At 32.3% G+C, this 11,992-nt stretch overlaps 1 protein-coding gene across 1 annotated transcript; it reads right to left on the bottom strand.

Moving 5' to 3' along the window:
• Positions 1-1,088: 1,088 nt before the first annotated feature.
• On the bottom strand, positions 1,089-7,276 carry LOC143542348 (very-long-chain aldehyde decarbonylase CER1-like). Its single transcript, XM_077034954.1, has 10 exons — positions 7,199-7,276; positions 5,888-6,111; positions 4,357-4,589; positions 3,970-4,189; positions 3,216-3,594; positions 3,026-3,133; positions 2,075-2,275; positions 1,867-1,968; positions 1,344-1,517; positions 1,089-1,256 (listed from the first exon to the last, which is right to left on the bottom strand). Exons 1-10 carry the CDS (start codon positions 7,256-7,258, stop codon positions 1,089-1,091), a joined length of 1,869 nt encoding a protein of 622 aa, XP_076891069.1. The 5' UTR covers positions 7,259-7,276.
• Between the last annotated feature and the right edge of the window lie 4,716 nt (positions 7,277-11,992).

Genomic DNA, 11,992 nt, shown 5'->3' on the forward strand with positions numbered 1-11,992 from the left:
TTGTAGACGATTTTTCCCACATACATGACTGGATTCTTACAAGAATATAAGATATTAAATTATCACATTAAGAAATATCCCAGTGCTATGGATATAAAGGAGCTTTGGGCTCCAAAAACACGTACTGCAACAACAAATAATGAGATGTTTAATGCAAAAAAGGTTTCAGATCAAACAATATTATTTTTGGGATTTAATCTGGTGTGGTGCTGCAAGGTATTGTATGTATTGCGGATCATTTTAACAAGTTTAGTATCGATCATACTTCTGATTGAAAAGTCAAAAAGGAAATTTTGAGCGGGTCAAGGGTATTTTGAGTAAAGTGCAGTTCTTGCATTTTTGTAAATTGAAGCTGCAAATGAAGTCAAAGGCAGCAGATTGTTAACATACAAGGGTAATCTGGATTTTGGGTTCAAAGAAGACTTGGTTTCGGGTCAAAGCTTAGGAAATCGAGATGTGGAAACAAGCTAACTGTTATGATCATTTTGGTAATTAACTTGCGCCTGAATTTATGGAGTTACTTAGCCGAACTCAACGAGTCATGCGCAGCATATTAATATTATGACTCCAAGATTCGTCAAGTAGTTTTTAAAATATTGGGTTTTGCAATTCAAAAAAGGGTAGCGACGCAACTTTTTGCTCGTTTGTCTTCTGTTTCAATGTAATAACTACTTATTAGGTATATTTTTTTATTATAAACAAATAATTTTTTCGTCTAGAATTCATATAATAGTTTTGTCATTAAACTACCCTGCCACCAGACAGACATAAAACTAGTTAGTCAATGGTTCAGGTTATTCTCAATGGTTGTTGGTAGTTGATTCTATCATATGGCAGTTTGGAATTTTCTTCCAACCATAACCTTTTAGATTTTAGTATGAGAGTTTTTCGTCTAGAATTCATATAATAGTTTTGTTGGTAGTCCCCATATAAATATAGATTTTTGATAGAATTTGTGGATTCCTTCAGGTGTTTAACATAACACCATTTACATACTTCCGGACTAGGAGGCAACCAAAACGAGCACAAACATCCTTATTTTAAAGATACAAGTCTTAAAAGTAAACATGGAAACATAAACACATAGACTAAGTGAATGATTTCATGATAGGGATAAACCCATGTCGAATACTAGCGTCCCAGACTTTTTCGGCATTTAAAACTTCATTCCCGCACTCGTTCACACTCCAGCCTTCTAACCCTTGAAGTATCCCTGCAATTCTCCATGCACTCATCACCCTTCTTGGCAACCAATTCTGTTGAACACACCAAAGTTAAGCATTATCATATCAAGTTACATGGCTCAACCATGAAGACCAAAGCTAAGTTATTGGAGGTCTAACCTCACAAGAATCAACATTCTCAAGATGTTTGGGAATTAGCATTGATGGTGTGGTGTAGTAAAAGCAATCTTTACGCAATTTCTTTGGAGGAAACTGAGAGTAAGGAATCATTAGGGTTCCCTTTGATGCCTTCATTTGTTCTTCTTTGCTTAGTCCTTCTCCTACTAACCATGTCTTCATAAATCACCCAAAACAAACAAAAAAGATATAAGCTATAAACAAATTAACTTCTCTTTGAATGTTGCAAGTAGAGAATAGCTCGTGGATCGGAGTTGCTTGAAATCAGATTGTATAACTTTTTAGCTGATGAGAGTTAAAGTTAGCTTGTCGAGTTGGCTCAAGTTGTATTTGAGTCGCGTTTGAGCTTATTTGACAGCTCAGTCAGGCGATTTCAAGCTGATCGAGCCGAACTTACTGGCTCGATCAGCTCGTGAATAGCCCTAGTTGTAAGCACTCATTTGTGGTATCTTCAATATTATTTTAAGATTTTAGTGCTTTTTTAAAAGTGTACATTCATCGCTACCTTTTGAGTGTAAACGCTTGAAAAGACCAGCTTCTCATGGCCATCAACGGATTTAAGCTTGGATTTCAACATCTCATAATCCTTCTCTTGAGTTAGAGCAACCTATGTAACACAAGATAATGTTTTTAGGGTCTAGATTTCCATTTTGTAACATATCATGGTCCATATTTCCGTGTATAACATTTGTGATATTGTTAAGTGAAATTACCTGGATGCCCTTTTGACATAGAGCTAAAGCAAGGTAGGAAGCAATCTTATTGAATTTTCCCCTAATGACAACTTGTGTGGTCCCTCTTGGAATGCTATTTAAGACTACTGCAACTGCTAAACTACTCCCATCCACCAACTTCACTTTTAGTTTTGGGTTTCTTCTTATGAATAACTCCCCATTGTTATTCAATTCCTCCCCCTAAAAGATCACAAAACTATACTCAATATAAGCATCAAAACCAAAGAAGTAACTTAATAATTAAATAAGTCAAAAAAAAGGTGGAAATTCTTCAATAGAATATATAGTTATTTCAGTAGAGAACTGTGTTGTTACATATGAATTTACAATGTAGTAAAAAATGCACAAACCATGGAAGGCGAGGGCACATTAAGATAGACGTAGTGATAGACCTAGGATTTTTTTTTTTTAATGGGTGGCAATCAGGGACATAAACAAAAATTTAGGGAGGCAATCGGAATTGGATTTTTGAATATCGTATACACTAAAATCTGTTTTTTTTCCTAAGGTGGGCACCTGTCCCCAACCCCCACGTCTTGGGGTAGGTCCGGATTTGGGTATAAGCAAGACAAGGACCTTCGTCTAGGTGTAAACGTTTTTCTTTACGTCTTGTGCCTAGGTGACACATTATTTCAGTTGGAAAGACTAGCGATTGAAAAGAAAAGGATGGGAATTCTAAATTATTCAATAAAAAAGAGATTTCATTTGAAAATTTGTATAATACCATTATTAATTGTGTATTGTAGTCAAACGACAACACAATGGGCACACCTAGTGATAGTACTGCATAAGTGCATATAGACGCAAGGCGAGGACCATTTTGTAGGTGAGGCACAAGCTACACTTCTTTGTAACTTGTTAATAAACATTTGTGACTTTTGAGTAATACGAAATTGATATTTTCTAATAAAAGTTTGTGTAGTAATTAACCTGATTAAGCAGACCAAGACAAAAAACCTTCACACCCTTTGCATCAGCTTCTAGTATAGCTTCCTCAATTAACCCATTGATGCTTTGTCTTTGCCTTTCCATTGAGTACTACATATAAAGCCCAATAAAAAAATCTAGATAATAAAAGTTAAGGGAAAAAAATTGATAAACAAATGATCGATATGCTTACTTGTCTCTTGTATATCGATATGGCCCAAGTTTGTAATTTGAGGTTTTTAAAGACATTTCGTTCAACGGTGAATGTTTTTCCGTAAACCTGTGTGATCAACATAGACAACACCGTGACGGGTGATAGAATCCACAAGTACCACTTGGAGGAAGTGTGTGGTTTAGAAGCTAAGGAGGCAAACCCGAGCCTCATGTGATAGATCGAGTCAAGTGTGGTTAGATGTGTTAGATAAACAACATTTGGCGATTCTTCCTTTCGTTGGAGCGACTTCTCATACAATGTCTCTGTAGATTTGTCCATTGTGCCATACAAATAGTCATAGAATGGCATGAAAAGCGAGTAGTTTGTTCGAAACTGAGTATGGTGTAAAGAGTGGTACCTACGATGGAAAACATAATATGCATGATGTGACTCCATGATGCACATGTGATGCAATCGGTGCTACATATTATGTAGTTGACCAATATTTGAACAAATTAGACCATCGATTGAGCAATGAGTTTGAGAATTTAAACAAATTAGACCATCAAATGAACAAATCTGACAAGATATGATGAAAATTATGCATATTTTAGTGTTTAAAAGTTAAGAACTTATTATATTATCCATAAATAATATTATAGTTCTTTTTTTTCAAATAACAGACGTCTCGCTTACGTGATAGGTGCACATCACAAAATAAAAAATTGTGCTTCAAGCATCAGCGCGATAGATAAAGTATAGATTCAATTAAAACCGAAGGAGTGCGACTTACGATGGGGTATACATGATGTACTTGAGAGGAGGGAACATAGCAAAGAGTGATTTTGGAATGAACTCAAAGTTGCAATGGCCCATGTTATTCATTAAATCAATATATGTCACGTACCCCATAGCTGCAACCACAGATGCCGTACCACTCACAACTGTTGTCATCAATGGGATCGCAAACAATGCAAAATATGCAATGTGTTCCGCAAATGGATGAATCACAGCTGCGATCAAAATATGTTGAAACATACGATCATGATACGTAACTTGTGCAATATACAATTGTGCCTTTGTACCAGATGATTATATATCTAGCTTACATAAACGTATTATAATATAGTATATATAGATATCAATATATTTTTATTTAGAGAAAGAGAGAGAAGTTTACAAGTGATTGGCTCGGTGACTATGGAGGAATGGTGATGAGAATGATAACGATTGTAGAGGAAATGGTGGTGAAGAGCTCTATGAAGCCAATAATATAAGAATTCTACCGGACCAGCATGTAACACAATAATAATAATAATCCCATCCAACCTCCACACGGGTAAGTGTCTAGCCTCTTCCATATAGTAATTTACCAAGTAGTACAATAACCCATTGAATATTATCTGGTCATCCCTGGAATAGAGAAGTTATGCATAAAAATAAATAAGTTATTATTTTAAAGTAAGTGGTTATATAATGATAAACTGGTATAAACAGGAAAGGTGTTCAACATTCAGTTACAAATTAACTAATTAAACCGAAATTCTTTAAAATCGAACCGGAATAGATATTCAGTTTTCACTTCTATTTTTAGATTGAGACCAAATTTTGGTTTTCGGCTCTAAAAGTCTGAATTTGATTCCGGCCAAATAAAGGGAATAACGATTGATGGTTATCTAAGTTTTGTCGTTAAGCCCAATTCAATTACAATTTTACTCGGATCTTATTAGGCAACCGAACCAAATAAGAAATGTAGTTAGTTGGTTTTTGTTATCAAAACTGAAAACCGAACTAGAATATGGTTTTTATGGAAAATAAAAACTTCAAAACCGAATAAAAAGGAGTGAATAAATCTAAAATTAAACCGATGAACACCCCTAATAAGCTTTACATTTGCATGGTGTATTGAAGCATAAATTACAAAAGTTATCCTTAAAAATGGTTGAAGTTGATCTAAGTATGAAAATTCGAAATATTAAACTATGCATTAGTTAATTGGTTTTTTTAAATAATATACTATAAACTCCTAATGACTCTAAGCTGAGTTTAATAATATATATATATATATACACACACTAGTTTTTATCCCCTGTATTACAAAGGTTATTTTATATTATTTGTTTATAATATTTATTTATTTTTTGAATTTTTATTTTTTTATTATATGAAAGTTAATAATATATTTATAGCTTGATGATAAATTGTTTCACAAATAAATGAGATGTTATAACCCGGTTTAAAAGCTACATGAGTTTGATGACACCCGAGACCTGTTTATTTTTTTTACTATAAAATTGGTTTTTTAATTATAAATAATATATCTTTTTTAAATAAATCATATTTTAATTTTTAGTATATCCCTACTTTATAGGATTTTTATATCAAATATTTGGTTAAATAGTTTTTAATTTAATGAGATGTTATAAACCGTTTAAGAAATATCTATGTTTGATAAGACTCATACCCGTGAATTCGGGTCAAATACATGAGAAGCCTCAATTTAAAAATCAAACAACTCTGGTGACTCCAAAAAAAAAGGGGAGCGACCACATCGCGACAAATAGGATTTTTATGGTTTCGTTTATATATTGATATATATATATATATATATATATAATCTTTGATATATTTAATTAAAGTCATTTTTTAAATATATATTCTAAAAACTCGACTTAGTATTATCAAATATAAGGGAGGGAGGAGAGATGAACCAATCTTTTTCACGATCAACTTGTTCTAATTCAATAGTCTTGTCAACGATCCGGTTTTTGCCTTTTGCAGTCTTGTATCGCGAGAAGGAAATCCAAATTTGATTATGAAGCATTCTCGTCATGAGTAACGGAAGAATGACAATAGCTATTGAATTTCTCGTGGTTGCATCAGAAGTCACAAAGTCGTAGATGCTCTTAACCACCCATGGAGCCAATACCACATACTTCAATCATGTCATAAAATGCAATTAAATTGTTAATGGAGTAATACATTTAAATAATACAAGCATTAACCAAATTTATTTGAAAGTGATTACTCAATTAGGGAAAAGTTAACATACAAATGAAATTAACGTACTAAACGTGAAAATCAAGTAGAGTAATTATATATACAAGTAGAGTAATTATGCAATTACTTCATAGAGTAATTATCATAGAGTAACTACATAATTACTCTACTTGATTGCATGTTAATTTTATTTGTATTTGATCCAAACCCTAGTAATTATGTTAATTAACCCACTTTACATGATAAATAATTAGGGATGTGAATTTATAACACAATTTAAACATGACACATGATCCACATGAATTCTCAAGTTTATGTTTAGTCAAAAAGAGTTCGAATTGATTTTAGTACAACCCACAGACACAAGTTTGGTCCAAATTGTGGAGTTTTGCAAGTTAACTAGTATATTGTTACACATTTAAGATACTTTATGTTGAAATTATTATTTTTTTTATTTTGTGTCAAAATTTAAAAGTTAAATGAAAAACAAGACTAGGGCTATCCAGTTTAACAATAATTAAAACTTTTAAGTTAAAAAGGTTATCTCTTACTCCCAAATGAGGTGTCTTAATGGTTATAAAGTAGTAGTAAAGACTACCCTTAAATAAAATGATGAGGGTTTAAATATTGGAAACACTATTTAAAAAAAAAGGAAAAAAAAAATAAATTGTCTCTCCTTCCATCATGAATTTATAAGATTTTCAGAAAAAGGAGTAAACACCACATGGGCGACCCCGTCACCCCCCATTTTTTCACTTAGTAGTCTGAAATTTCGCGATTTTGTCCGATAACATTTATAGGTATTGTGTCTGAACACTCCTAAAAATATTTTTCCGCGACTTTAGTTACCCATTTGATTAAGCCCAAATAGTAAATCAACAGGAAAAGTAATGCATACACATCAAAACAAAACCATATTTAAAAATTACAGACTACTTGTAGATTTGAAAAGTTTTTGGATGTATAGGTCACAAAGCATTCATGAAGTGAAGGGTTGATGGTGTCTAATAAAGGGTTTGTACCTTGAAGCTTCCAAGTGGCTTCCATGGCCAATCTGTGAGAAAACCAGGAGTGGCAGCCATTGATGAACACAGTTCAAACTTGTGATTTTTGTATATTGTGGCTGGGTTTATACTTAAATTTATAGACAAATATTCCTCAAGCTTTTGGTGACATTAATGGAAAAAAGAGAGGAAATGTGATGTGATCATCTTGTGGGGATTTTAATGCGCTGATCTACTTGTTATATCATTCCTTTAACTTTTTAATTTATTTAACAATTTTATTTAACATATTATTCCTCCATAACTTTTTTTTTCATTTTACAACATAGTTTCTGCAGTTTATTACGTAAACACACTATTTCTTTTTTCTATTATTGTTATTTGTTTACAAATACTATGAAATTTGTTTTAAAAAAATGCATACTATTTTTAAAAACTATTTAAAAAGAAAACACTCTAAAAACATAAAACGATATAGAAAATAAAACGTATATTTAAATAATAAAAAAATTGTTTATTTTAAAGAAGAAAAAAATGTTTGTTGTTATATTAAAAAACAAAAGATCATTTTTAAAAAAGTAAACAAAAAAGTGTGTTTTAAAAACAAAATTAATAATTATAATAATAATAATAATAATAATAATAATAATAAAAGATAACAAAATGATAAAAAAAAAGTTTGAATTGTGTTAATGTAAAACTTAAAAGAAAAGGTATGTTCAATAAAAATAAGAAGAAAGAAGGTACGTTTAACAACACGCAAATAAAAATATTTACTTCAAAATAATATATAAAGATACTTACAAATGAAAATTAAATAAGAATCTTTTTATAGTTTTCGAACTATAAAAAGTTTATTATGAATAGTTTTTATTGTTTTGTCTTATAAAAGTTTTATATGCATTCACTATCAAATTTTTACATTCTGAGCTTGATGAGATGTAAGACAGTAATAAAAGATCAGAAGTTCAATCCCTGATTCCATGTAATATTTAAAATTTTAGTCATCAAAAAATTATGTTTTTAATATCTGTGCACATAATTTTAGACAAGTCGCTGACAAATCATAAACCAGACCAAGGTTTAACCTTCTTGGCATGATTGCAGTAGGAGTACCTCCATAACATATTTTCATGTAAAGATCAATCATCCCTAAACTTCTCCCATGTGACATTAATCATCCTTGTTTCCTATGCTATTTTTATATATTGTAAAGTAAATTTATTGATTTCTTTTTAGAAAATATAGAAAAAGGAAAACCTTAAACTATCAAAACCTTAATAGTTTTTTTTTTCTGTTTATACAAATGAGAAAAATGAGAAAAGGATTTTCGTCAAGTACATTTCTTTTCTATACGTCAATAATTTTGTTATACGTCGTTATCTGAAAGGAAACTTATACTGTAATAATAAGTGCTTTTTTATATATTATGTTTTTATATTTAATATAAGCGTAGCCTTGTTATCTAGAAAGTTAAAAATAAATGTGTTTTAACTGACTTTTTAATTAATTGACTAATGCCTCTTTTCAAATATAATATTATAAATCACCAACTAGGTGTTATGGGTTTTTTTTTATATCTTGTGGGCACCCTTCTAGCGTGATATATATATATATATATATATATATATATATATATATATATATATATATATATATACACACGTGTATGTCAAGTTTAAGATAAAAAGTACTTTAAAAATATATATGGAAGAATTTAAGTTACATATACAATCTTAAAAAAAAACAAACTATCTATGGTTAAGACTTGGGATCTTAAAGTCTTATATTCGAAATTTAACTCAATGGGGTTTTCTTATAATGATAAGTTTCCTTCTTAATGGTATTTCTAAATGAATCAGATTTAAAACGTCAAAATCAGTATATCTAAAAGAGACTCACTCAAATACCAGGGATAATTCCATCGCTATTAGGCTATGTGTAGTGGAGGGGCTACAAATTGGGCGAATTGCGACACGTGGCGTCCAGTCAACAAAGGGTAGGAATTTGTTTTTAGGGTGTAATGGTGTTGTAGCCCCTCCAGTGGCACATCACAATTTTTAATTATTTTATTTTGTAATTAAACTAAACAAACAAAAACCATTTAAGTTATTAAAATTTATTAAATTAACTATATAAAGAAATATAAATTATAATCAAAATAAAAAAAAACACACCAAAATAAAATAAAAATACATATAAAAATACTAATCTATTCATTATCTTCGTCCTCGTCCTCGTCTTCATCTTCGTCTTCGTTCTCCTCCTCGTCTTCGTTTTCCTCCTCGTCTTCGTCTTCGTCCTCGTCTTCTACTTCAACGGGACGTTTATCCCACACGTGTTGAACCAAATCCGCCTTAAGTTAGTTATGTATCTCACTTGATGTGAGCTCGTGAATGTTTTGAGTTCGTTGCTCTGTGGTTGGTTCAGAGAACTGTTCTGGAACGCTTCCTGGTATATAGTGTTGACATATTGTTTTATGCAATATGATACACGTATACATGACATCGCTCATTTTTTCCATCGTCCACACACGGCATGGGTTTTTCACATAATGCCAACGCTTTTTTAGAACCCCTAAACACCTCTCGATATGCAAAACTTTCGCGCGGATTCTTGCTTCTTCCTAAAGTATTCTCTTTTTTCTTCGATCGGGTCTTGAAGTGTTTTGACGATGATCGAGTACTTTGGATATATCACATCTCCGAAATAGTATCCGTGACGATAGAAGGTATCGTTGGCATAAAACGGTAAGACCTGTATGCTACGGCTGATGTAATACTTTAGCACGGGGGACGCGTTGAGAACGTTTATGTCGTTGTTGGAAACAACGAAGCTAAGCAAGCCGACCAAATCCAGAGGTCGTGTGAATAAATGGCTTGAATACTAACCGTTGGTACTTCATGGTCACCACGAGTGTATTGACATCGCCATGCAGTTGGACAGTTGCCCCACTCCCAATGCATGCAATCTATACTCTCGATCATGTCGGGAAAAGAATGTTTGATTTCGTGTACGTCACATATGTGAGTCGGGTCATTTGAAGTTGAAATCCTCAAATAACGACCAGCGTATAATTGTATTATTTATATACAAATAAATTATTAAAAAATATTTATATTAAAAACAATAATTAATGTAAATAATTTATATTTTACCGATGCAAAAATTCTCCAACGATTCTCACGTCGTTTTCTCAGCCGTCTTAATTACTCGTCGTTGATGTCGGTCATGTGGCCATATGCGAGGATGCGTAGCGCCGAAGTACACTTTTGGATGGCGGTGAATCCTAAATATCCTCTTGCGTCGGGTTTTTGTTGAAAATACGTATACCCTCGCTCCAAATCTCCCACGATGCGCAAAAATAAACGTGTAGACATCCGAAAACGGCGTTGAAACGTAGCGTCGTTAAATGTAGGTGTGTCGTTGAAGTAGTCCTTCATCAAACGATCGTTCGCTTCGTTACGATCCCGAAGGATATACGATCGCCTACGTGGCAACAAAGAGCTAGTAGAGCCAGGCACTATCTTATTGGCGACGGCCCGCATTGCGCTTATGACCTCATTTGTCCCATGCAACGCTCGTTGTTGCACTTGAAAAATTCTCTGACTCTCCTTAATTACTTGATCCCAAATTTCGGAAGAGTTCGGGGAATCCGGGGAATCCATTTTGAGATAGAATGAAATGAAAATGTGAAGAAGTATGAAATGGTGAAAATGGTTGAATTAGTTTGGTATTTATATTTGAGTTTGTGTATGATATTGTGAAAATGGTTCAATTGGTTTAGTATTTATATTAAGTTGTTTATTAATTTTTTTTTAAAGTAACTGTTCAACAGTCACTTTAATATTTTATGTCACACCCCGACTTAGGGCCTAGGCGTGTGACTATAAGTTGGTACCTGTTTTGTAAATATATCAGAGTTATGGGTTGATTTTAGCGGAAGACTTTAGGTTTGAATATAATATTAATTTACATTAAAAATTTACTTGGGAATTAAATACCCAAGTATATGTTTCATATTACAAGGATTTTAGTTATAAAAAACGAAGCCATCTTGTACGCGATTCTATCTTCATTAAGACTTCAATCCTTGCTAATGCTATTTATGCTTAATTACCTGCAATTGGTTGGAAAAAAAATACGTCGTCTATATGCTGGTGAACACGTATGAATCTATAAAACAATTGAATGCCATTACAATACAAATATAGTTTTCTCTACAAGCTCAGCGGAAGCATTTCTACTTCCGGTTTATGTACCACTGCCCTACACACATAATTATTCCCGAGCCACGTAGCCCTTAATGGGAAACTAGTTATGACCATTAGCACGCGGCCACGTAGCCTTTGAATGATTAGGTTGAACGGTTATGTTTGGATCCAGACACATGTGTATTCGGTCTGAGTTGATTTTATTTTCTACTTTGTATTATAATGTTTTAGAGATCACATAATCTCATGTAAACATTGACTGACTCGTTAAGACAAACACCTGTTTATCTTATCGAGTATAAATATGTTTTGATTGATTAAAAAGGTTAACGTGTTCACTTGTACCGTCGATGTTGGAAACCTAGACGGATTGATTGATTTTTAATGATATTTAACCTATATAAAATAGGTTTATATAAATATTTGAATGATGTTTTGGTTAAGCTATGATTGCTAAGCTTAACCTTGAAATCGTTTATGATTTTGAATGAAAACACTTAATTTTTATGTGACGTTTGATGTAGCATGCTTTGGCTTAATAGGTTATAACACGTTGGTAAGTTTCTCCAGGTAAGTAAACGGGTCTCTCGGTTGAAAC

Source organism: Bidens hawaiensis, unplaced genomic scaffold (assembly GCF_021521415.1).
Source record: "Bidens hawaiensis isolate Kalapana, Puna unplaced genomic scaffold, B.hawaiensis_p1.1 tig00012834_1, whole genome shotgun sequence".
NCBI lineage: Eukaryota > Viridiplantae > Streptophyta > Magnoliopsida > Asterales > Asteraceae > Bidens > Bidens hawaiensis.

Bases quoted from the DNA above. Each gene is read 5' to 3' on its own strand.
- LOC143542348 (XM_077034954.1), bottom strand. From the start codon at position 7,258: ATGGCTGCCACTCCTGGTTTTCTCACAGATTGGCCATGGAAGCCACTT. The intron at 3,595-3,969 runs GTAAGTCGCACT...TTTCCATCGTAG, and splicing joins TACATCATGTATACCCCATC to GTACCACTCTTTACACCATA. The intron at 3,134-3,215 runs GTAAGCATATCG...CTTTATATGTAG, and splicing joins TATCGATATACAAGAGACAA to TACTCAATGGAAAGGCAAAG.